We start from the raw sequence: 24,939 nt of genomic DNA, 5'->3' as shown, positions 1-24,939 counted from the left end.
AGATTCTTAAGGACTTGATTATACTCAAAAGAAGTTTGTCAGAAGATTTTGCATCTATAAGTAAATATCCAGTTTTCTTGGCTTCCAAGGCTGAGCTTTAAATAACTCCATTCTGTCTCTTCCACGTCTACCTGTATGTTGTGTAGGAGAAACTAGGAGAAACTGGAAGCGTTGGAATTTTATTTATAACTTTGCTTTACAACATGTATCTTTTTCAAAGCTGCACACTCAGCTGAAGTGCTAAGCAAATGGAAGTCTTCAGCATTTCACTTTTGCTTGCCTAGTGTTTGTGTTTATTCCATGTCGCCAGTGAGAACAGAAGTCACATGGAAATAAATTCATCAGTTTTTATTGGTGCATAAATTCAGTGTGAATCGCCATCTAGTGTATATTGAAGACATAGCATAATTGCAGAGACCATTTTAAATCAAGGGGATAAACAAAGTGCCTCAAAACACTTTCCAACCAGTGGCATTTAATTTCTGTAAGCAGGCAAAGGAAAATACAAAACATAAGGGCATCAAAAGATAGGTGTTTAGAAAAGGACTGGCAAACAACAGTTTAGAGAGGAGATATGAGATTCATTCATCAGCTGACAAAGTAGAGGACAAAGATTATAAGGAAAAAAAAAGTACACGATCTGTTTGCCAGAAAAGGAGGAACACTTACTTTAAGAATCACATAAAATAATGGGGGGAAATGGAGAGGCACATGAACAACCTATTTATTCAAGCTGGTTTGCATTAATTTATCCAACATCACAAACTAGGCAGCATCCAATACCTGGCTATTTTAAAATGTGTTTTCTGTAATTTCAGATGACTGATTCCTGTAGGTGTGCACCTGACTTTTCCCCCACTGTCTGATAAAATATCATTTATCATGAGAACATTTTTTAAATCATGGATTCCTCCATGTTTGTGGATTCTCAGATTGCCTTGCAGATTATTCCATGGATGCAACAGACTTCTTGCATCTCAGATTATTTCATATTATGACTCTCTAAACCAGTGTAAAAAGGAAGAGCCAGAATATTTCAACTTTGCAAGTCACGTCTTAGATGAGTAGTCACAACTGGGAAAAGTAGTATTTTTCTTTCACTTCATAGACATTGGAACAAATCTCAGATTATAGAAATCAGTTTTACTCATGAATACTGGATAATATTAGCTGCAGAGCAAAATGCACTCTTTTATTTTCTTTTGTCAGAAATATAGATATCACTTTAAGAGGCTAGTTGCCAGGGATGATTTGCTTAGTCTGGAGTTATTTTAGATTGAAATTAAACCTTTTAAGGATTGTCTTTTTATTTTAATATCTTCTGTTGCATTCTAGGATGAAGGATAACTAGCAAATCCAGCTTTTTGGTGGGTAAATGATGAGGGAGAGTAGGTGAAGTGGAGCTTTGAAGAGTTGGGATTTCTATCTAGGAAAGCAGCTAATGTACTTTGAGTGTTGTGGTTTGCAGAGAAAAGACAGAGTTATAGAAGTTCTGCCTCATGTTCCTGAACAGAACCTGTATGAATATAGCCTGTATGCAAACAGGTGAGTAACCTTACTGATCTTGTGCACACAGAAAGAAAATAAACAGAAGATATGAAAAATATGCTAAATTAATTTGGAAAAAAATGTAGATGGGAATATGCTGCTGTGCCCTGTACAATCCAGCCTTTGCATAGAAGGAGAATTGGCAGCACCCACACAGGAACCAAGGAGACATTGTACTAGGTGCTGAATAGGCACGGTCCAGTTAAACAGCATCCTCAGCTGAAGCCAGTGAAGGTTGAATGATTGTAGTCTAATGATTTGACCAGATACATTATCAGTGTGGACGGTTTTAATTCAGCGAGTTATATGACTAGACTGGTTAATAATTAAATAATTACATTTTTAGACTGCTAAACATCCATGGTGGAACAATTCAGCATCAACAGGGACATGATCATGTATTTTTGTCTGACTTTTAAGCTCTGTGATTCTTGCAGATTGTAAATGGGGCTAAGACTCAGGGAATCCAATTCTATTGTATCCAAGATTTTCTGGACTATGGCATGGGAATATCATTCAGTGTATCAGTGCCTCAGTTTCCCAATTGTAAAATTTGGTAGACACCTCTGAAGGTGCAAGAAGACTGAAATCAATCTGTAGGTCAAGTCTATTGCAATCTTGGGAAAAGGAAGCACAGAAATGCACTAAAATGATTCCCCACCTCCTAATCCCCATAAAATGTGATTTCTATCACATTGTACTTGTTTCCAAACTTTTATTTGTTCACATTACAAAATTAATCCAGGCTTGCTACCTGATCTCTATTCCATATCAGAGGTATTAATTCCTCACTGAAATGAATAATGGCTTTATTCCAGATGTAAATGTAGTCCAAGTGCTGGCATTATTAATATACTTAAGGGAATGATAATCTCAATACTTCCTTCCTGAGTTATAAATTGTGAAGGAAGTGCTCAAAACCACTTTAAATCTAGTTCTTACTCATGATCCAGATACATTTAATATGGATGACACAAAACTCAACATCAGTGTTGCAGGGTTTGGCGGTCTTTCAGAGCTGAATAATCCCAGGTCATTCCTAGGCCATAAATTTACCCAAGCTCTGCCTTCAAACATGAGTTATACTTGACTCCTGTTTCTCAAAGAATAAGTTTTTGGGAAGTTGCTCAGCTCTTCTATGGATGGGGTCATGTACTGTGAACATAATAAAGAGAAGTGGTCAATTTTATAAACTGCTTGTTGCTTTTTTCCAGGAATTGTCTTTATACCAGGAACTTCCCAATTAACCGCCAAAGACATCTTATACTGACTCCAGGCTTCAAACGCCCAGGGCATCATTACCAATGACACACTGGCACCTGCAGTGGGCTCTGTCATGCCTGACTGCCAGTTTCTGAAAAGCAAACTAACTGTAACCAAAGGGAGCAGAGATGGATGGCTGAACCTCCAAGAACTCTGCATGAGTATCCAGCTGTTTTACCATCATACCTGTGAGGTGAAGGAAGCTGTATCAGTCAGGTGATATTGCTGAGTTTTGGGATTAATTTCCAAAATATGAATGAGGTATGTTTTTGCATCCTTCTGCCAACTCACTGTAATCACTGCATTAACTACAAATCCCCCCAACACTCTTTCTGGGAACTGTATTCAGGTCTTTCAGCTTCTCGTTACTCAGCAGCTTCCCAGCTTCTAAAAGATCTCTGTTTCTACTGTGATCACAAGACAGGCACACAGAGTACTAACCTTGCAGTTGTTTTGCGCTTGTCTTCTAGAGCGCAGCCTAATGCCTCTTGAATTCAATGAGAAGGTGCCTATTGCCAGCTCTCGGTGCTCAGCTAACATGGCATCGGTTATTTCTTCCCTTGACTATCTTGGTAGCCCAGGCAACCTGAATTGTTCATCAGTCTCTTGAACATAAATGGTATAATCTGTGTTCAAGACCCCCCTACCCAGCGTAATAGCTTGAATATGGCCGCCATTGACTTCGGACTGGGAGACAGTATATGTTGAGGCAGAAGTTTTTACTTCTACCTGCTATTCTGTAACAAGCACCTTGTGTGCCCTTGACAAATAGTTGTAGACAAAGTCACTGGAATATGCTGTAGGTGCTCACATCTTGAAAATTATGGCATACAGAATATACTTGTGACTAGCAAAACATGCTCGCGAACTCCTACCTGTGGTATGTGATGCAACTACTTATTCAGTGAGATCATATAGTTTTGGGTCATTTTCCTATTTATCTCCTAAACCTTAAAAAAATACTGCTTCCTTTGTGAAAAACTACGTGTGGTAACTGTCATATACTATTTCTTCTGAAGGGTAACATTTGCTGACCATAAATGTGTCAAGGCAAGGAGCGAAGACCCAATTCTGATCTGTTTTACTAGTGAAAGTACGGGATCTCCAAAAATGGTGGTGCAGTCCCACAGCAGTTACAACATCGGATTTGCAACCAGGTGTACCTCACAGTTGCTCCCAGTGTTCTGATTAAGTGACATGATCACAGTTAAATTGAAAATGTGACTGTAAAAACTCCAGTAAATGTAGGTATTTCATGAGTGTAGGATCTTGCTTCTTCCTCACCTTTCCCTTCTCATAGTGAAACCCTTGTTATTAAAAGCTTCTTGAGGACTCAGTTGAGATCATCAGTGTTCTGTTGCTCAGAGGGCTGACTGGAGTAGCAATAAGGATAACATCCTTACAGCAAAACCAGATAAAGTTAAGTGCTTTAGTATTATGTGTATAAATGTTTGGGTTTTGATCTAGATCCAGATTCTGCAACTCAAGCCAAGGGTGTTTTGCACTGTCCAGGAGAAAAGCAAACAATGGAAGTATTAAACAGGAGGGAATGAAAGGAAATAAGAGAATGTTTAAGATTTTCTTCAACTCTTACAAACTTTCTAAAAAGCCTCACTTGCTGATACTGCACCTTCTAATGGAAGCTGCCTGCCCTTTCCTTTAATTATGCTGTGACCTGTGCCTGAGTCTCTCACACTGGATAAAGCATTTTTTGATCTCCACTCTGTTATCATCAAGTACTGGATGAACTTGACTTCTTCAGATATAAATACCTCTGATACTGGCTGGATAAAGTCAGCTAGGAGCACTGTTTTTCAACATGGATCTGTGCATCATGTGTCTTTGTACGCAATATGACACAGTTCAAACCAGCTGTTATTGCAGAGGTAAGCGTAACATTTTATACTGGGAGATTTTTTTCTGTTTTGCATAAATGAAGCAAACAAGCTGGGCTCCAGTGCATAGGTACCCATGATCTGTAGCAGCAGGGATAATACTTCTCACATCCCAAGCAATCATCCCTCCCATTGGTGCCCAGTAAGCTAGAGGAACAAGTGTTTTCCCTTCCGGATAGGCCATGTGACATGGCTAGAGTTTAGGGGAGATGTGGTGAAAAATGCAGGATAAAAAGAACTGAGGATCACTGCTGTCTTGTCCCGTACTTGGCCTAAAGCTCACTTCAGGTGTGGACTTCCAGCTGCTTTGGGCTCAGGGTGAACATGTGGCAGCAGAGTATGGCATAGAACTGAATCAGGACCCTGTTATCCTGAATTTTCAATGAGTTGTCATTCCATTGCAGGAATGTCTATTCCTGCTCTGCCATTTCACAAAACCAGTCATCTGGCCTGTTCTCCTCAACACTGTGTGGAGAGGAGACCCAGACTTCCCCAAGAATAAAATTGGAAAAGCTTTGGTCTAGTTCACTGCTGTCACTTAGCCTTGAGCCTGGGACACAATTGCCTTGGGAAGCAGAAAACAATCTTAACTGGAACTACTACTCTCAGTGGTCATTCATTTCCATGAGTGATTTTTGTTGGACAGGGAGTACTGTATTTTCTACAGCAGTGGGGCTCACTGGCACAGCCACTCTGCAGTCAGGATTCATAGTCGCTAATCCACAGTCAGTCTCTGTGTTGAAGGTATGTTGCATTATTATGATTTTCATTTACAGACAATTGAGCACGTAAGTTGTGTTAATCATCTGCACATTTAGAAGGTCAGACCCACCATTACATTTTCTTTTCAACAAAATAACTTTCTAGTTTTCTAGATTCTCTCAAGATGCCCCATCACTGCCTTTTGCAGTGCTCCCACTGCCTATGGCATGTTCGTCCAACATGATTTGAGTAGGTACTGCACATCTGTCTGCTGCAGGGGTACAGAGAGAGAGTGAGATATAATGCTGTGACAGCTCTGGCTGTTTAGTTCCTTATGTTGCTTAATTTTTTTTTTCAATTAAGGAAATCTAGTTAGCAAAATTTGCTCTCAGAAAAGAAAGCTAAGTTCTGAAATATGAGAATAACTAGTCACACCTTGGGCCGTTCAGGCTTCAGGAGTGGGTCTTTGAAAAGACAGCACAGAGGAAACAAGTGAGATCCTTTTAAGTTGTCACATCCTCTGAACTTAAGGTTCACAGTTAAATTTAAGTCAAGGTTTCAGGCAGCACTGGATCAGGGAATTACTGGAATTACTGGTGGAGTTGTCTCATATACTTGAGAATGAAGTGAGCAGTTACAGACTTTCTCGTGCTGGGAGTTATTTGGTAGCTGTTCTCATCAGTTTGTTACACTGTAAAATACTCAGCTTATGACAGGTAGTGTGATTTGTAAGGAGTTTTCACATCTTCAGTAAGGTACTTATTCTGCTCACATAGGTCTTTCATCCTAGCAAAAGCCAGCCCTGGTTTAGCAGAGAGCTCGGGCTCTGTGTTCCTATTCAGCCTTTCTTTTGCTCTAGAAAATTCTCAGTGTCTCATTTGATCTTGGATATCAGCACATAACTCAGCTTTCCATGAACGTCTGATGTGCTTGTTCAGATTTCTCCTTTCTTGTCAGCATTTCCAAGAAAACATCTTTGCTCACTCTTTTTGCTGGAAAGCAAAAAAAAACTTATTGCCAGTGACACAGAGATAAAACCTTCATTATCTTCAGTGGTAACATGAGCAATCTAGGAGTCCAATCCAGGACTGTGTAACAGGATGATTATTGTAATTTCCAAAGTAGCTTGCGAAGTTTTAGGTATGCTTATTTTGAAAGTTGAGGGAGGCTGCTCAGTTAAGATAATTCACTGCTCTTCCATTCCACTCCTATCCTTGGTTAAGGATAAAAGAAGGAAGCCCATAAAGGGTACTCTAATACGTTGAAAGCTCATGGAGGCTTTCCAAAGAGCACAAGTATCTTATTCACTCCTACCACTGTCAGAGGTACCCACAGATTGATCTTTTAAATCTTTAAAAGTTACACATTCCAGCATGCACATATGTCTGGTGTCAAAGAAACCCTTTGTATGGTTGCCTGTCACACAGATGATGTGCACAAGATCAACAGCACAGAGACAAGCTACAGAGCAAAACCCTCAAGTGCAGATGATCATATGGCTCTGTGGAAGTGGCATGTGTAATCTAACATTACTATTCAAATGGGAGTGCTCTACCCAGTGAAAGCAGAACAGGCTTAAAAAAAACATGTCAGAAGAACGGCCATTTTTGTTCAGGTCAAAGGTCCATCTAAGCTAGTATTTAATCTGTGGTGCTGCTGAGTTGTAGTAGGTACTTAAGAAAACACTAGAATCAGGCAGATATGAAGATATTCTCCACTGCAGTTGAACTATAATGTTGAATAAGTGTTGGGGAACCTATCTGTATTTAATCATCTTCTGAACCCCATACTATTTGGATATTTGTAGCATCCTCAAACAACAACTTGCACAAAGTAATTGCTCAATATGTGATAAAAAATGTCTCTTGGTTCAGTGCTCTTACTTCAATTTTTCATTATGTCTTCTGTTGTCAAGGTGCTTTTCCTGTGTAGTCTAGACCTGATAGATCAATTTAGATAACGAAGTTTTTCTTGTAGGTCACCTCATTGTAGGCATCCTGGCTCGTATCAGGAATAGTGCGGCCAGCAGGAGCAGGGAGGTGATCGTGCCCCTGTACTTGGCACTGGTGAGGCCACACCTCAAATACTGTGTTCAGTTTTGGGCCCCTCGCTACAAGAAGGACATTGAGGTGCTGGAGCGTGTCCAAAGAAGGGCAACAAAGCTGGTGAAGGGTCTAGAGAACAAGTCTGATGAGGAGTGGCTGAGGGAGCTGGGGGTGTCTAGTCTGGAGAAGAGGAGGCTGAGGGGAGACCTTATTGCTCTCTACAACTACCTGAAAGGAGGTTGTAGCGAGGCAGGGGTCGGTCTCTTCTCCCTAGTATCAAGCGATAGGATGAGAGGAAATGGTCTCAAGCTGCCGCAGGGGAAGTTTAGGTTGGGGCAAAAACTTCTTCACCAAAAGGGTTGTCAAGCATTGGAACAGGCTGCCCATGGAGGTGGTTGAGTCTCCATCCCTAGAGGCATTTAAAAGAAGGGTAGACGTGGTGCTTGAGGATATGGTTTAGTGGTGGAGTAGGCAGTGATAGGTTAGCAGTTGGACTCGATGATCTTAAGGGTCTTTTCCAACCTTAACGATTCTATGATTCTATGATTCATTTGTGTTTTGGTCTTGGAGGTTAGGGGTAAGAAATTTCCATTGACAGGAGGTTATTGTGGCAGCCCCCTGCAGTAAGAAGTAATTTTTCTGAAGAGAGTGGGTTATACATTTTAGTAATTTGCTGTGATGGATGGTCATTTTGATAGGGCACAGCCTTTTTTCCCTAGATCATGCATCCATATATACACAGATGCCCTTTCCAACCTCTCACGTATTTCCACCACAGAACTGCTGATTAATGCAGCTCTGTTTTTTTTAATTGAAGAGATAAAGTAGTATTGAACATATTCATTTTGAGAACAACTTAAAAAATTGCCTTGATCATTTTTAGCATGGTTGCACAGTAAATGCATTACATTTCACTAACAATTGCACAGATTTTTTGAAATGTTTAATTGTTGTCAGGATAATCCAGAGAAAACTGCTGCCTCTGTGTGTCACTCGGGACAGAGGGATTATGGATGTTGAAGGATGTATCTAGTTTGTTGGAAGAGCTGACGATGTAATTAATTCTTCTGGGTAAGTCAGTTGCTTTTATATTTGCTCATTTGTCTGTTAAAATTCAATCTGGAAAGACCAATTGAATGGCTAGCTTGCTACAGCTGTCATATCTGCATTTTCTCCTAGGTATTGTATTGGTCCATTTGAAGTTGAAAGTGCTATAATACAACACCCTGTAGTCTCAGAGTCAGCTGTTGTCAGCAGTCCTGATCCGATTGAGGGGAGCTAAAAAGATATAGAAAGAAGTGAACTTTATTCTATGTATCAGGTTCCCTATATGTATTAGGCTTCGTTGGAATTGAATATGTTGCAGATTTTTGAAATTAAAATGGGCTAAAAACTTTTTAAAACCATACCTTGACAGATCTTAGAATTTCAGAATTATTTGCCTGTTTGCAAGGTTTGATATGGGGAAAAAAAAAGTTTGGTTCTTCAGATTTATCATGGCACCTTTTTGTCTAAGAAATAGGTTTTGGATTATTTATCTTTTTGTCACTAAGCACATGGTGACAATGATATCCAGTGTTTCTTTTTGGTTTGGTTTTTTGAGGGGTTGGTTTTTTTTTTTCAACTTTGCAACATTTCTTTGGGCCCTGGGGTGAGATTTTCAGCTGTCTTTTTTTCTGTTCCACAACTTTTTGAAAGTATAGTAGTGTATAAAGTTCAGAAGAAAAAAGTGGAAAAATAGCAAAAAAAATCCTGTGCTGCAGAACACGCTCTTCTTAACATCACATTCTGTAATAAACAGCCAATGAAAAGAGAAATTGAAGAAAAACTTCAAATTTTTGTATTTCTGAATTTTGATACTTAGTTTTGGCAACGACTGTAGCCCTTTATTCCCACGTCTGGAAGTTAATGGAGTCCCATAACGTTTGTGGCACAGGTGGTCAAAGCCTTCATTGCTTTAGCTCCTGCTTTTGTCTCACACTATCCAGGAAACCTAACTCATGAGCTTCAGCAACATGTCAAGAAGGTGACTGTACCTTACAAGTATCCGCGGAAGGTAAGCACACCATGAAAAGACAGGTCTTCTAATGGTATCAAAAATTGAAGTTTTTGTCCTTCCTCGGCTTCTTTTCAACTGCATTCTGACAAGCACTCCAACCATAGTTAAAATAAATAAAATAAAAGTAAATTACAGGCTCTGTTGCAGCTGTAGCCTTGGGTTCACTATATGTGCTAGAAAGGACCCAAAGGGAGGAAATGATAATGTATCTATATCAAAGTCCAGTCTTCGTTTCATGAAATACTAGGGTTTTCACAGCAACTCAAATGGGCAAGGCATTCAGCTCTTACCAGTTCCTCCCTTGAGCTCTGTTCAGACTCTCAGCCAAAGCAAAGGGATATTCCTCCTGGCATCATAGGGGTTAGAATCCATCCCTTACAACCAGGAAAGACACCAGTAACTCCCTGTCCTGGCAACTGAAGCACTCATCTCTTCAGGACTGTGGTATTTGTCACTGCAAGTACTGCCTGTGCCGTCAGCTAAGATGTGTAGTAAGGAATTTCACTGCCCCAGCCGCAAGCTGTGTAGCTTCCCATCTTTTTACCCCAGCCATAATAAAAGTGTGTCTCTCCTTGTACCTGGGAGGTTAATCAGAATGTATTTGGCTAAAAGTGAGCATTTTTGCCTTTCAGGTGGAGCTTGTTCAGGATCCGCCAAAGATGGCTACTGGGAAAATCCAGAGAAAGGTTCTAAGGACCAAAGAAAGAGTGGGGAAGAGTATAACATGAGCTGGAAACAGGGGAGAGAAAATTTCCATCATCCGTACCAGCCGTAGCATAGCACACTTGGCATGTGGTCATGACCCAGAGCACTAGGAAAATGTATGGAAAAACAAGGTACGGGAAAAATGGGGAGATCACACTCATATGGCTTGAGGATGTGGGGTATTAGAACCACTTTTGCCATCCACCTACAAATTTTCAGAAGGGAGAAGGTGCAAGTAATTAAGCATGAGGAAAGAATGGACAGATCTGGGAACTTACGAAAGTTTAAATTTTTTTACTGGAACTAGTATAAATAGCTGCCTTTTAAAAAAAGTGTAACTACAACATTTTTAAAATTACAAATAAATGAGAAATTATTAGAAATAATCTTTGTCCTGTAGTGGGTATCGGCAGTGAAGTGATGTTCTCTCTCCAAAAACTGTCACTCTAACATTCCCAAATTCTTTGAGTGGAAGGAGAAAGACATATTCTTTAACTACTTCTCTTCATCTTGTGATTTTGTGATCTACTTAAATGGTTAAAGCGGGGGAAGAGAGAAGATACAAAGTGCTTTAGGTTAAGGTGCAAATTACGCACAATTAACAGCAGTGTAAATGATTACAAGAAAAAGGTTACTCCACAGGAAGAATTCTGCTGCCTGGTTTGTTTTGTGCTATGTTCTGCTCTCATTACTTCAAAAGAAGCAACTGATAAAGTACAACGGGTTTCACTCCAAATCCTTTTTGACAGAGCATCCAGGTTTCACGTCTCCAGATAAAGGCTGATCTCCAGATAAAGCCGAATGAACCAAACGAAGAGGATATACTCCATTCAGCTCTCAATCTATACTGTCCTCAGAAAACAGGTCGGGAAAACGTTGTGTCTGAATTCCTAGTGTTGCTGATCACTGAGAAGAAGCAGATGGTACTAAATCAGGAAAATAATTTCTGATTCTTGCAGCAGTTCAGACAACTTTGCCATTACTGGGTTTTTTCCTCAATTTTCTTACTTCATTTTCACCTCTAAGTTTCCAGGTGAAAAACTGCTAAAAACTGTGGAAGACTCTCACAGCAAAACTTTGCAGTCATTTTTGAAGACCATGAGGGAATCCTGGATTTAAGATGTTTTTCATCTTGCCAGTCTTGAATACCATTTCCAGTCTTGAATACTGTTCCTGAATATTCTTTGTCTCCTTTCTTTACAGGCTGTTGTGTAGATTTTGTCATTGCAGTGCTATGAAATCTGCAGATTATAGCTAAGTCATAGAATTAGAGCAGTCTAAGAACTGAGAATTATCTTAGTATGCTATTAAAAATAATAATCAAAATTATTAGGCTTTTCTGTTAAAGAAATGGAAGAGGATCCTTTGGTTTTTAGCATTAATAGTGGAGGTCACAGCCTCAAAGAGGACATATTTAGAGACTATTTAAGAGACCATTTTTCACCAGTAAAACCTTTTTAGTTTAATTTTTTTCTGCCAGGTCCTGTTAATAGAGTTTTGATTTTAAATATAAGTACCACCTAAATAAGTTTCTGCTATATAATTCTTATTCTGAAGTGGGTGACACTTAGGGTCATAATTTCACATCCATGTCCTATGATTCTTTCTCAGAAGCAAGTGATATCCTGTAGGATTATTTACAACTGGTCAGTATTTCTCTACCACAGTCTCCATGTAGCATGGAGAACACTGTGAATTAGTGTTGGTTTTGACAAAGTATCTGTTCTGGGGGGAAAATCTGCATCCACATTTTTTGTGCTGTCAGATATCACTGAAAAGATTAAGTTGTGCAAGTTCCAGGTATTTGATTTCATTCACCTGTTAGGCAGATTAAATATTACTGTGGAAGCTCACCCTAAGGAATAAGGAAATAATTCCACTATTAAATAGGTTACTTTTTCTTGGGAAATAAAATTTGAACAAAACTGAGAACCATGCATCAGAAATGTAAGGATAAGTGCTTATGGTTGAAGACAAGAGGTAAATTAATACAAAACAAACTTTAAAACCTGGGACAAAGGGCAACACTTTGTAACTCCACTCAGGTCACAGAAATTCCACATGGAAAATAATTTAATGAAGAGTTTACCTACAGTTTTATTACTAGTTTGTGAATAGCTTCATCCTTTGTAAGAACAGAAGAGAAAATTAGCCTGTATTTCAACAGCCACTCACCTAATCTTGTATTGAGTTTAGTGACTTGTATTTAGTGGTTGAAAAAGGAAAATCAATAGACGGACCCAGGTTTTAGAATCACCATAGCCCTCCAGGACTCCACTGGCTCCTACTCTGACTATGGGCTCCTTCAGACACAAGCCAGGCTTTTTTCCCATGTTTGAGAATCTTCATGTGCACTGACAAGAAGCCTCTAAATAGCATTAAACTTTTTAGATTTCAGCACAGTTCTGATGCAATCTTCTAGACTGCTGAAAATAATAATACTACTAATAATAGTAATATAAAAAGGGAGAAGGAAAAAAAAGAGTAGCAGCAATAGAAAGGAAGAAAGTAATTGGACTTGAGAGCTTTTAGGATCATTATGGTGAGTACAGATGGAGGAAAGCATTTACAGCAAGCAAATGTAGAAGGTTCTTGGGATCTATGTGGTGAATGCATGTATCAGTCAGCAACTGTTCCAGCTGAAGCAGTAAGAATCTTGACGGAAGTAGTCTGGAAGCATCCTTCAGCTCCACATGAAGGAAAGGAAAGAGAGAATCAGCTACTGAATGCTTTGGTGTAAGAACCAGTAACCTTCTTAGCATGCAAGAAATAACATCTGATGTTGTGTTTGGTTTTGTGGGCAATTAGCAGCCCCAGAGAACACATCAAGAATCTGTAAGGATCAGCTGAGCCACAGACAAGATGCCAGATCAGTACAGGTCATCGGGTCCTTAAAAAGCTGGTGGTAACATAAGAAAGCAGGATGGGGAACTTCATTTAGTTGAACTGTTAAAAACATCAGTTTGGCTGTGACTAGCCTAAATGACTTCAATTAATAACTCATCAGTTCATAACTGAATTGTCTTCAGATAATCTCAATTTCTTTTTTTTTGTTTTTTTTTTTTTTGTTGTGTTGTTTCAGGATTCATAGAAACAATTCTGCAAATTTTCTTATATAGTCTACAGCATCTACATACATAATCTTCTGCCATGAAGTTGTTGTTTAAATTTCAGACTTTAAAATCCTTGTGGACTCTGAAGCCTCCTAGTAGAACTTTCTATGGACACCCCAGGATGTTTGCCTCTGATGTACATTCACAGTACGAGTCCATCAGGCGGGGCAAACAGGAAATACCGAAGTACTTTAACTTTGCAAGTGATGTACTGGACAAATGGTCTGAGATTGAAAAGGTAGATGATCTTTTGTTGTGCAGATGAGATACTTTAATTTGAAACTTTATTTGAAATAACTTGGGTTGTTTGCTTTATAAAAAAAAAATCCATTTCCAAAACAAATTTGCATTAGGAAGTTATACAAAATCTCATTCTTTCTTGCTTTACTTTAAAAGTGTCTCTGACCCTTGGTGCTCCCTATCTAGGTAGAAAGAACAGTGGTAAGTCCCTTTTGTCTTTGATTTAACCTCAGAAAGACTGTGCTTATTCCTTCTGCATACTATAATGTTAGATATTCACACCAGAAAAATACAGGTAACGTAACAATAACATCGCATGCTAGGGAAAATTCTCCCACAAATGTTTAATTGCCTTGCTCCATAGTGGATTCTGTATTTGTCCAGAGGCACTGTAGTTAAAGAACATTTAACTTCCCTCTTCCTGAGCAATCAGACTAGAAGGAGTCCTGGGATACTGTGTTGTTCTGTTGTTTTATTTTGTCCTCTGCCAGTGCTGTTTCTGTTTAATAGTACTCCACAGCTCCATCCAGAATATCATGAGTATTATGTGAAGTATTTCATGCTATCTGTTATTTTATAGGAGCATTAATGCTCAGCATAAGGCTTAAACTGAAATAGGATCCAGACTAGGACTTGAGTCTGGAGACAGCTGGGCTGGTAAACATTTCAGGTTCAGAAAAGGAGATTTATTGGGAATATCTGAGCTTGATCCATAGCAAATCTCAATCAGTAACGACAAGGGAAAAATAATAGCTTTATGCCAGTTGTGAAATACTCAGATCTTCCATAATTTGCAGACATTTGTGCATTATAATTTCATGGTCTTTCAGAAGAATATGTTTTGGGTTTGAATCCGTGTGTTTTGTAGGCTGGAAAAAGACCATCAAACCCTGCCTTTTGGTGGATAAATGGAAAAGGAGAAGAAGTGAAGTGGAGCTTTGAGGAGCTGGGGTTCCTGTCTCGGAAAGTGGCCAATGTTCTGACTAAAGTATGTGGACTGCAGAAGGGGGACAGAATTGTTGTGATCCTGTCGCGAGTCCCAGAATGGTGGCTGGTGAATGTGGCTTGCATGCGAACAGGTCAGTGAGCATATCTGAGACTCGTAAAACTGGCTAATGCAAATCAGTTGAGAGGATCAAGAAGTTATATGGTTTATAAAAGAAAAGTAATGTAGTAGTCTAGTGAGTGGCCTAGCTGCCAATTATGCAGGCAGTCCTGAAGATTTTGCTCTAGGTGCCATAGGACAGGTGACCTGTATAGGAGGCATGGAGATGACAGAAGGCAGGGAAGAGCCATGGAAGTCAAAAGACAGCCTCACATTTCATTTGTTACAGGAGAGCATAGACAGCTGCATTACTCCACTATAACTGTTTGACTTGGGAATGCCAGGGCAAATTCTTGGAGGTCAGTTTGGGAATAGTAATAGTTTAGGTTCTTAGAAAAGAATCAGATGTAGAAAATGCCATCCCAAGCTAACTTTATTGCTCTTCCAGGAATTGTCTTAATTCCAGGAGTGTCCCAGTTATCAGCCAAAGACATACTGTATCGACTCCAGGCATCAAAGGCCACGTGCATCATTACCGATGACACACGGGCTCCTGCCGTGGACTCAGTGGCATCTGAGTGTCAGTTTCTGAAAACCAAGCTAATCGTGTCCAAAGGCAGTAGGGAGGGATGGCTGAACTTCAATGACCTGTACAAGTGAGTATGAGTTAGTGACACTGCAGTCATGATGCAGAAAGCAGACCTGTTCTCCACAGGTGCTCATTTACAGGTATTCATCGACTACAAATACTCATCAAATGCCAACATTAAGGTGTTAATCATGACTGATTGATTGCTGATCCACGTCAGAGTTGTTTACATCCAGTGGTCTTGTTCTGGGAAGTTTCTATCCTGTTCTTCTTAAGTGGAAGTCTGTCTCTGGGGAAGTGTAACTCCACATTATTTTAGTTTAATTTGGTGAAAAGCTTCTGTGAAGCTTACCTGGGGTAGGAGTTCTGCAATATGCAATACTTCATTACATCCTGAAGCCTGTGTAAAGTAACCTTTGAAGTCACGATTGCATTTTCTGTTTTAAAGAAACCAATCTGCTGACCATTCCTGTGTCAAAACAAGGATTCAAGACTCAATGTGTATCTTCTTTACCAGTGGAACCACAGGTTCTCCAAAGATGACGGAACATTCCCAGGGTAGTCTTGGTTTCAGACCCCTTTTAAATGAAAGGTATGAAAGGTTTGAGCCTGGCTGAACATGGCATAATTGAAGCTGCATAGTAGAACTGATGAAAAAATACTGAATAAGAAATGCCAGTATATAGCCCCAGTCCTTTTCCTCTGAAATTGGACTAGAAACTCCAGCAGATTTCTAGGAGAGTAGGATGACCCCCAGTGTTTCCATTTTTCAAGTAATATCTCTTACCCTTTCTTTAAAGTAGTTCAAAGGACAGGCATCAGCTGAGAATACTTCAGCACAAAGAAGCAAGAGATACCATGTTGTTTGGGCTTCAGAAAGCTTTATGACATGTGTAGATGAGCAGAGGCAGAGTTTGTTGGTTGCACAGACCACCCTGGTCCCTCAGCAGCCTTAGAACTGAAATACCTGGTGTTCCAGCACAGCATCCATGAATGCTGCTGCTTCAGGCCTATCTTCATACCTAGTGGAAAGTAACTCTACTGAAATTCAGACTCCCCTCTTTCCCTTACTCCATCCTATGTCATGACTGAAATCATGTATGTATGATAGATACATGTGTGCATGTATATATATTTATGCAAATATATAGCTACCTCATAAAATAGACTTACTCAGAATGCCCAGTGCCCATGTATCTTGTCAGAAGTGTTGGGGTGGTTGGTTTTTTTGTTTGCTTTGTGTTTTGGGTTTGGTGTCGGGTTGGGGGTGGTTTGGTTTGGTTTTTTAAAGAAAAATTCTTCATTAACTTTTTGTTCATATTTTTTTTCTGCTCTGTCAGGTACTGGTTGGATTTGACTCCCTCAGACATGATATGGAGCACAGCAGACACAGGATGGATACTAGCTTCCCTGGCATCTGTTTTTGATCCCTGGGTTTTTGGATCATGCATCTTTATACATAAGCTACCTCAGGTTGAATCAGCAACCGTCCTAAATGTAAGGAAAAACTCATGGAGATGTGTTAATCTGCAGAAAGAGTGAAAAAAAAAATTCTTAACATCATCCCTAGATTTCATGAGGGTTGTGTTCGTAGTTGTGTTTGAGATGCCGTATCTGCTGTGTAAAGCCCCTATTTACATTTTTAATATAGATAGAAGGGGCCAAACATGAAATTCATTCAGGCATTTTGCTCATAGCTAGTGAGCACGTGAATGAAAATCATCCCAAAGAAGCAGTAATTGTTTGCCTTTTGTTCTAGTGACTGTGGAAGTAATATCAGCTGGTACTAATGCAGACCGAAACTGAAGCATTTCTCTGCCCACACTGGCCAATACGAAAGTGAAAACCTCCCTGTAATGTAGACAGAGACAGGCTTGTTCTGCCCATGCTCCAAGCTGTGCTGTCTGAGTGTCATGTAGACATTTTAGCATGGGATTTTGTCCGACCAGATATCCTGTGAATCTCTGCATATTACACCAACTGTAGGAGGGCTTCTTACTCAATAGAGACTGTATGGTGCCTTTGCATAGAAGAGAGAGCTACATTTGCCTCCTATATCACCTGTTAACTGTACATCCACAAGGCAGTTTTTTTATCTGAGCTTCATATGTCCATCTTGTTGTTTAACTCACTAGACTCTCTGCAGATTCCCCATTGACACGCTGGTTGGTGCTCCAACATTGTTCCGCATGCTGGTGCAAAATGATCTCTCCAAGTACGTCAAGAAATTATTTACTAATGCTTAATTTACCCTAACTAAACTTTAGTGATCTCCCAGATCTAGTTGCTTGACCCAAAATTGGGTAGTAATTTAGTATAAAATATTCTTCACGAAAAGACCATCATACAAAATTTTTGGTTTTGCTGAGTTTTATGAACAAATATAGAGAAGCTTAATGTTTTACCTCAGAAATTTGAGACTTTCACTACTGAACTTGTGAGCAAATACCTGAGGGTATGAAACTGAGTGCCTATTAAATTCTTTATCATAATTTTCAATTACCACATTAATTTTCCATGCTTTGGGAAGGGCTGTCATCCTAGAAAGTCAGTGTCAACATAACTGTGAAGGGAGTAACTTGTTGTGGCAGTTGTACATCATGCCCTGCTCAAGTTCTCACTGCCTACCACCGCTCCTTCCTCCCCTCTTGCACTTTCTCACTTGGGCTGTTGCAGAGGGTCAGCAGTCAGGGCCCTGGCTCAGCAAATCGCTCTGTCGTTAGTTATAGGTGTGTCTTTAAAACCCAGCTGACTTCAGCAAAAATTTTACTTCACTTTTCATGTATGTTTGACTACTACTACTCGTATGTGTAGTGTTGAGCACAGACTGGTATCCTTGCTGTATCAGGAGCCAAACCACTTTGTGGGACTAACTCTCCCAGTAAACAGCTCTCCAGTTTTATTTGCTTATAGCTGCATGCTCCTTGTCTTGCCCAATAGATTTAAGTACCGCCTCTTTTGTTTTTTAACTCCCTGTGAAGCTACAAATTCATGAACCTGAAGCACTGCATGAGTGGAGGGGAGCCACTCAACCCAGAAGTCATGGAGCAGTGGAAAAGCAAGACTGGGCTTGACATCCATGAAGTATATGGCCAGACTGAAACGGTATATCTGTAGGGTCAATGTTCTCTTAAATCTTCGTAATTTCTTTTTGCTTTACAATGTTTTAATGTTTGTTTTCAAAGAACACAGCCTGTTTCTTCCTTCACGTTTCTGTGAATGATTTGGTAATCTCCTCCACTGATAACCTCTGAAAGGACACCCATTCATGGCTCTTCTCACAGAACCTGCCAGAAACATGGATTGTTGGCAGGAGATGTGCTCTAATATTTCCATAAATGTTCTTAAGCAAATTCCAGGTGACAGTGACAGGCAAGACGGCAGAGTCTGAATCTAAGGAAGAAGACTGGTTAGCAGAGGGCATGAATTCTTTGCAGATAATGGAACAGGATTCTTTCAGGAAGTTTCTTGTTTTTGCTTATCTGTACCATACAGCACTGATATACAGGATCCTATGAATCTTAATTTCTTACTTTGGAATTATTCTAGAAAATACATTTAAGAATTGAATGTGAATGTAGCAGTTTTCTGTTGCAAAACTTTCTTCTGATTTTGACTTTCACAGGGAGTAATCGCCTGTGTTTTTAAAGGAATGAAGATTAAACCTGGATCAATGGGGAAGGCAGCTCCCCTTTATGATGTGCAGGTTTGCTAGCTGCTCTTTAGATCCTTTCATAGGGGTTTTTTGTTTGGCTGGTTTGGGGTTTGGGTTTTTTTCCCCATTCAACTAAAATATGTGTTGTTTTTCATTCTAGGTCATAGACAAAAATGCTAATATTCTGCCTCCAGGACAACAGGGGGAAATTGCTGTCAGAATCAAACCTATAAGACCACTTGGTTTATTCTCTGAATATGTTGTAAGAACTTTATTTTATTCCTCACCATCACCAGTCTCCCCAAAATCTCTCCAACTGCATCATGGTTCAAAAAGCTGAATATTTTTCACCAGTTTATTATTTATTACCAGAGTAATTCGTTTGTTTGGATTGGTGGATATTTGAAAAGAGAAGAGAAGAATTTGCTCCAGATTGAGTTAAAATTTTTTTTAAAGAATCAAAACAGTTTTGGTTTTTAAACCTGTTTTCATTGTATTTTATAGCAATTTTATAGCAATGTCAGTACAATTCTTGAACATCCCTGATGGAAAAATTAAGTTTAACATTTAACATTATGTGTTTTATAGCATAATGTATAGCTAATGCATGCTCAAAATCTAAACTATTGTTTGTAAACCACTTTAAGGATAACCCTAAGAAAACTGCAGAAAGTGAACGTGGGGATTTTTATGTCACTGGAGACAGAGCAACTATGGATGAAGATGGGTATTTTCAGTTTATTGGAAGAGACGATGACATCATCATTTCTTCAGGGTCAGTTTGCATGCTTCTTTTCTAAATCTCCCATTGCACAATCTTTCATGTTGTGTTCCTGGTGAGCTTCTGGCATGTTAGTCCTGTGATGAATGTATTGACCTCTTAACTTAGGAATACTTGCTTTTATTATTAGCTTTTCATAGACCTGCAGTATCATCTCGGTGATGTCAGTGGGATCTCTGTATCTCCTTCCCATGCAACATCTCATCTGTTTCAACAAAGAGTGAAAACTTCCATTGGCAGAGGAGGGATTTTAATCTTGTTTGGTTTTTGACTAAAATTGAAGGACATCTCTATCAGACTTAAAGAGCATTGAACCATTTTATTTTTAACATGTTGAAATGAAACAATTTGATGTTTTATGATGTGATACCATAACGTGGCATCAGCTGGTGTTGTAGACCCCAGATGTTGGTGTGGGATGTAGCTCCAGCTTAGGCGTCCCAAGGAAAGGGGAGAGATGGAGAGGTATCCTCAACCCCAGCAGTCCTCTACCACATGACCACCATAAAATGCTCCTACCTTCTAACACAGCCAAATTTCCCATTTTGCCTAAAGTTTCTATAGCTAGTTTTTATTTTTCTTCAATACGACAATTAAAAAACATTTGGTACTGGGTTTTCAGCTTGTAAAACCAAATCCTACATTTTTCTTTCCTTATCTAGATATCGCATTGGGCCATTTGAAGTAGAGAGTGCCCTGATAGAGCACCCAGCAGTAGCAGAAACAGCTGTTGTCAGCAGCCCAGATCCCCTCAGAGGAGAGGTAATGATGCTGAACAGCAGTGGGGGAAGCAATATGTTTGTTTAAATGTAGAACTATACAAAGCAGTTCCTACTTTACTAGATAATGTACAGCTCTAAGGCAGTCATCATCATGGATAATCCTGCTTGGGGCGACAGGCAAAATCCCTTCTCATTTACATGCCTTTGCTCTTCTTAGTTTCTTTTCATCCCAAGAAGGTCTTCTCTGTGGAGAACATTACAGTGATGTTTACTTTCCCCTTGTTGTTAAGCACTAGTCTATATACTGAAATTGTCTTTTCTGGCTGTCTTGGTGTAGTCAAAGTTATAGCATAACTGCAGTAGCATTACACTTGGGCTACACATGGAGAAAGCACAGTCCTGTACTTGGATGATATGGGTCTACTGTCCTCAGTGTGAACCTCAGAGAGAAACAAAATGTCCCTCAGTTTCAGGGAGAGCTCTGCAGAGACACCTCTTATTACTCCTTCTTGACCACCCTGAGAGGATAGAGCAAATGCTCTTTCTTTTTAATGAGGGCAGGAAAACTGTGCTTTCAACCCTCCCTTCTGCACACATGTGGGCAGAAGCTGGGCACAACCATTTCTTATATTGTGCTGGTTTCTCTGTTCCTCCCTTTTGCATGTCATGACAGAGCAGTACTGCTCACTGGAAACCTGTATATCAGCTCTTAAAAACCGACGGTGTTGGATCATTTTTGTTGACCTTACCTTACAGGTTGTGAAAGCATTTGTGGTCCTGTCCCCAACCTTTCCATCCAGTGACCTGGAGAGCTTAACCTGTGACTTGCAGGAGCATGTCAAGAAAACTACTGCTCCATATAAATACCCTAGAAAGGTAAATGCTTCTGAGGAGAAACTTTAAACCACGGCACTCTTACATAAATCTCAGTAGAACTTCTGCTTGGATCTTCATGATTCACCTTAAAGAAACAGTGGTAGATTCAGCTAGAGCACTGGTTCCAGAAAATCTTTCCTAATTAGCATCAGTTTACATTGTTTTTCATACATTTGAGTAAACTGTTTGTTTAAACCTCTCAAAAATTTCTAGACCTCATCTGATATCCTAGTTAGCTCTGCATGTTCTAAGTTAGGCTCGCAGTCATAATTCTCCATTTCATATTTAATCTTCGATCAAGCCCTCTCCAGTGACTTAAGGGTAGTACCTGACTGAATCTGAATAAGTTTTTATCCACTTGTCCTCACAGTTAATAAATAAGAGGAAAGCCCATGAGGATACACTTGGTGTTTCTCAGTAATCCCAGCATTATAGGAAAAGAGCTACTAACAGTGCCTCAGTTCACTTGTGCAGAACTCATAGGAACTAAGGACCATTGGACTTTGTGCCAATAGCATCCCTTTTTTCCTCTTTTTGTCATTCATCTCTGACCTCTGATACCATTTAGATATTCATCCTTCTGTTACAGTACTCATGTTACAGTGCTCAGTTTGGTTAGCTGGGAGGCAACGACACAGATGTTTGGCCACCTAGGCAGCCAAAGAAATTGTTTCACAAGTGACACAATGTGCTGCCTTGATTTAGCTTGGACTTGATACCTTAGGCAAGCAGTTCTTACTGATGGAAGTCCTCTTAGTTTTCCGCATGTTCTGAGAGCCAGTCTTGGGAAACCAACTCTGTAGAATGTGCTACATTGTTTTCTGTCTTTTTTTATTTAGGTGGAATTTGTCAAAGAGCTGCCAAAGACAGTCACTGGGAAGATCAAGAGGAATGAATTAAGAAACAAAGAGTGGGGACAGATGTAGTATTGTTTGGAATTTAACAGAACTTTTCAAATTCCATTAACACTATATAAATTTCTCTGGTATAACTGCCCTCCTTCTGATATATTTTTGTTAAAAGTCTGAGCATCAAAAACTATAGATAACACCACAATGTGATGTTTGCATCTGCTTGCAAAGCTTCTAATATCAGTACCACAGATTATGTTCCTGAAGCACTGCTGGGAAAAGGAACCAACTATACAACTCCATTCTAGTCCTGAATGTCCACAGGTTCACCAAAATTTGGCTGGTAACCCATCTCTTTTAGATAGCATCCAAGATGAGTGAAGAGATACTGCTGATATTGATTACCTAGCTCCAAGCTGCAGAAAAGGCAGGCATGGATTTGAGTGGTTCAAATGCTCTGTCCTTAAATGCAGCATGTTTAAACTGAATGCAGCCCTCTTATAATTTACTGAAGATGGAAAGACTCCTCTTTTTTGATACCACCATATGACCTTCATAAACCTTTTTTGTTTAACACATGCGTTGATGACAAGCAGTGCCAGCTTCTCCCAAGCTTTATCCACAAATATTCTCTCATACAGGAATAGCTTTGCTGCTCACCCTCTGTTCTGATCTTTGCACACAATAGACAAAACTCCTCTACCACTTCTGGTGGTCTTTAAAATGAAGTTTGCTGTTGGACAGGTGACCCAATTTGTAGAACAGGCCATGGGTCTTGGCCATAGTAGACACTTGCTACAGGACCAGTCTATTTCTGAGGCCACTCAGAGGTGAAAACAGTGAAAAAACTCCCTTGATCTGGTTTGGATGATCACATCTCTGTTTAACTTTTAGCCTTTCGCTTTATGAAGACGCATGTACTTTAGTGTACTCAACCTTACTTCTTACAGTTGCACATGGAATAGCAGGCCAGACTTTAAGGCTATATCAGTTCTTAGCTGCTCATCCTCAGGTTTTTTAAATTTTGTGTACTCAAAGAAGATTTCATTTTCTGGCATCAATTGTCATTATTTGACAAAACCATCTCCAGCCTTGGAGTCTCTTCTGTTCATTAATTAAGAAATTGCTGAAGAAAAATAGCATCTTTAGGCAGGATGGAAGGTCTTTTACAGCTGTGTCTCACTGCCTGGAGTTCTGTGTCACTGCAGCTGTAAAGTGAGATTTGGAGAATTCTAATTTTGAGAAGGTAAAATATTTTATTTCTTGAGAGTAAACACTTCAGTTATGTCAGTGAAACAATGTATGTACTAGCAACTGCTGAAATGAAAGCAATTGTCAATAAACACAATGTTTACTTCATTCTTTTTTGACAGTAGCTTAATTGTTTGTAATGCTCCTTAATATTTCCCAGAGATTTCAGAACACTTTTCACTATTTCACTCCTAAGGTTTCTAGGAGTGTTAGACTGCATGATTATAAAAATAATCATTAGTTTCTTGAATGCACTTGTTTGGGCATGTCACTTGTCACTGCCTCAAACTCTTTTCTGTACCCACTTCAGTTTCCTTTAAAAGCCATGTACTCCTGTGCCTTCCAGGGACGCTACATCTTCTAGATCTTTCTGCCTGCTTTCAAACAAACAACTGTTTAAAACCAAGAAAAAGTGGAATGATAAACAAGTGGGCAAACTGCAATTCAGAGCCCGTGGAAACTATCCTGGTCTCTGCAGTTAGCTGTTTGGGTGGTTAAATTCCAGTAATGTCTGAGTGTTGGGAGGTTGATCTCCACACACACCCCCCCCCCAGATTTAAGGACCTAAAATCAAGCAACAAAATTCAGAGCCATTAAAAAACAAGTTCTGAATTAAACTACCACACGAAAGCAAGAGTTTTACCACTGATTTCAATGGCATCATGACTCTTGACTCTCTAAACTCATGGCTCATTAGAATAATTTGCTCGAGGCTTCGACGCTAGACCTGTCACCTACAGTGATCCTTTGCTTAGCTGACTTTAGAAACTGGGTTTGTGTTGTGCTCTAGTACCCTTTTTTTTGCGTTAATGTGCTGGGATCGAAGACAAGCAGACTGCCAGGTTATTCATGCCACATGCTGTGGCTGTAGTCTGTGAGGTGCTCTGCTCCATGCTGCAGCAACCTCTTATCATTGATATTCAGTACACTTTTCTGTCTCATGTTCAAGGTAGATGGTTTGTTTAATTCTCCTCCTCTGCCCAGGATCAGAGAATTGCCAATACATTTCCTCTGATCCATGCAGAATTATTTCAGATACACAGGCTTGCAGCTACCAGCAGTTGAAAGCAAAATGCATCCCTCTGGCACTTGGCTTCTTTTGAGCCACAAAGTTTGAAACTTGACTGGTTTGTGTCATTCTGGCTGAAAAATATAGTTTTCAATAGACTAGCATTTTCCTTTGAGACATCGTCTCCATCCCTCTTACAGCCCAGCTTCAATTTGATTATATTCTCAGAGACAACAGAAAAGGTAATACCTGCATCAGAAAAGGTATTCTGTAACAAATATATTTTTGATGCATTGTTTCCTGAGAGGTTAGCCTCTCATCCAAAGCCTATGCAAGGGACGTGGTGACTTTGGTATATATGGCTTCTATAGGGATTACAGAAGTGCAACATTATGATGAGGATGCAAAACAACCTGACCCAGGTGTTAATGCTGCCCGTGCCCCTGCATGTTCTGCCTAATGTCTGCAAAGACAATGCTTCTCTCCCTTGTTGTATCAGGGTGACAGGGAAACGGAAATGGATCATGAGGAGGAAGTTTTGTTCTTGAGACTTTCAGTCTTCTGCCTCATGCCTCAAAAGATAATTAGCC

At 39.7% G+C, this 24,939-nt stretch overlaps 1 protein-coding gene and 1 pseudogene across 3 annotated transcripts; both read left to right on the top strand.

The window, feature by feature from the left end:
- Window positions 1-882: 882 nt before the first annotated feature.
- LOC104041356 (acyl-coenzyme A synthetase ACSM4, mitochondrial-like) lies at window positions 883-10,342 on the top strand (annotated as a pseudogene).
- Window positions 10,343-10,989: 647 nt separating this feature from the next.
- On the top strand, window positions 10,990-23,448 carry LOC104041355 (acyl-coenzyme A synthetase ACSM4, mitochondrial). 3 transcript variants are annotated; one of them, XM_064461777.1, is made up of 14 exons: window positions 10,990-11,081; window positions 13,392-13,568; window positions 14,439-14,649; window positions 15,064-15,271; window positions 15,722-15,796; window positions 16,545-16,701; window positions 17,340-17,419; window positions 18,186-18,309; window positions 18,830-18,910; window positions 19,020-19,121; window positions 19,507-19,634; window positions 20,303-20,402; window positions 21,119-21,238; window positions 22,078-23,448. In XM_064461777.1, the coding sequence occupies exons 1-14, from the start codon at window positions 11,019-11,021 to the stop codon at window positions 22,162-22,164; spliced, it is 1,713 nt and encodes a 570-aa protein (XP_064317847.1). In that variant the 5' UTR covers window positions 10,990-11,018; the 3' UTR covers window positions 22,165-23,448. The 3 variants fall into 3 exon arrangements, with proteins under 3 accessions (XP_064317847.1, XP_009498908.2, XP_064317846.1); XM_009500613.2 differs by having other exon boundaries at window positions 15,653-15,796; XM_064461776.1 differs by having other exon boundaries at window positions 11,011-11,081; window positions 13,300-13,568; window positions 15,653-15,796.
- The last annotated feature ends 1,491 nt before the right edge of the window (window positions 23,449-24,939 follow it).

The sequence above is a fragment of the Phalacrocorax carbo genome, chromosome 10, assembly GCF_963921805.1.
Source record: "Phalacrocorax carbo chromosome 10, bPhaCar2.1, whole genome shotgun sequence".
Lineage (NCBI taxonomy): Eukaryota > Metazoa > Chordata > Aves > Suliformes > Phalacrocoracidae > Phalacrocorax > Phalacrocorax carbo.
The sequence above is the reverse complement of the archived record's forward strand: the minus strand, read 5'-3'. Positions and strand labels throughout refer to the sequence as shown.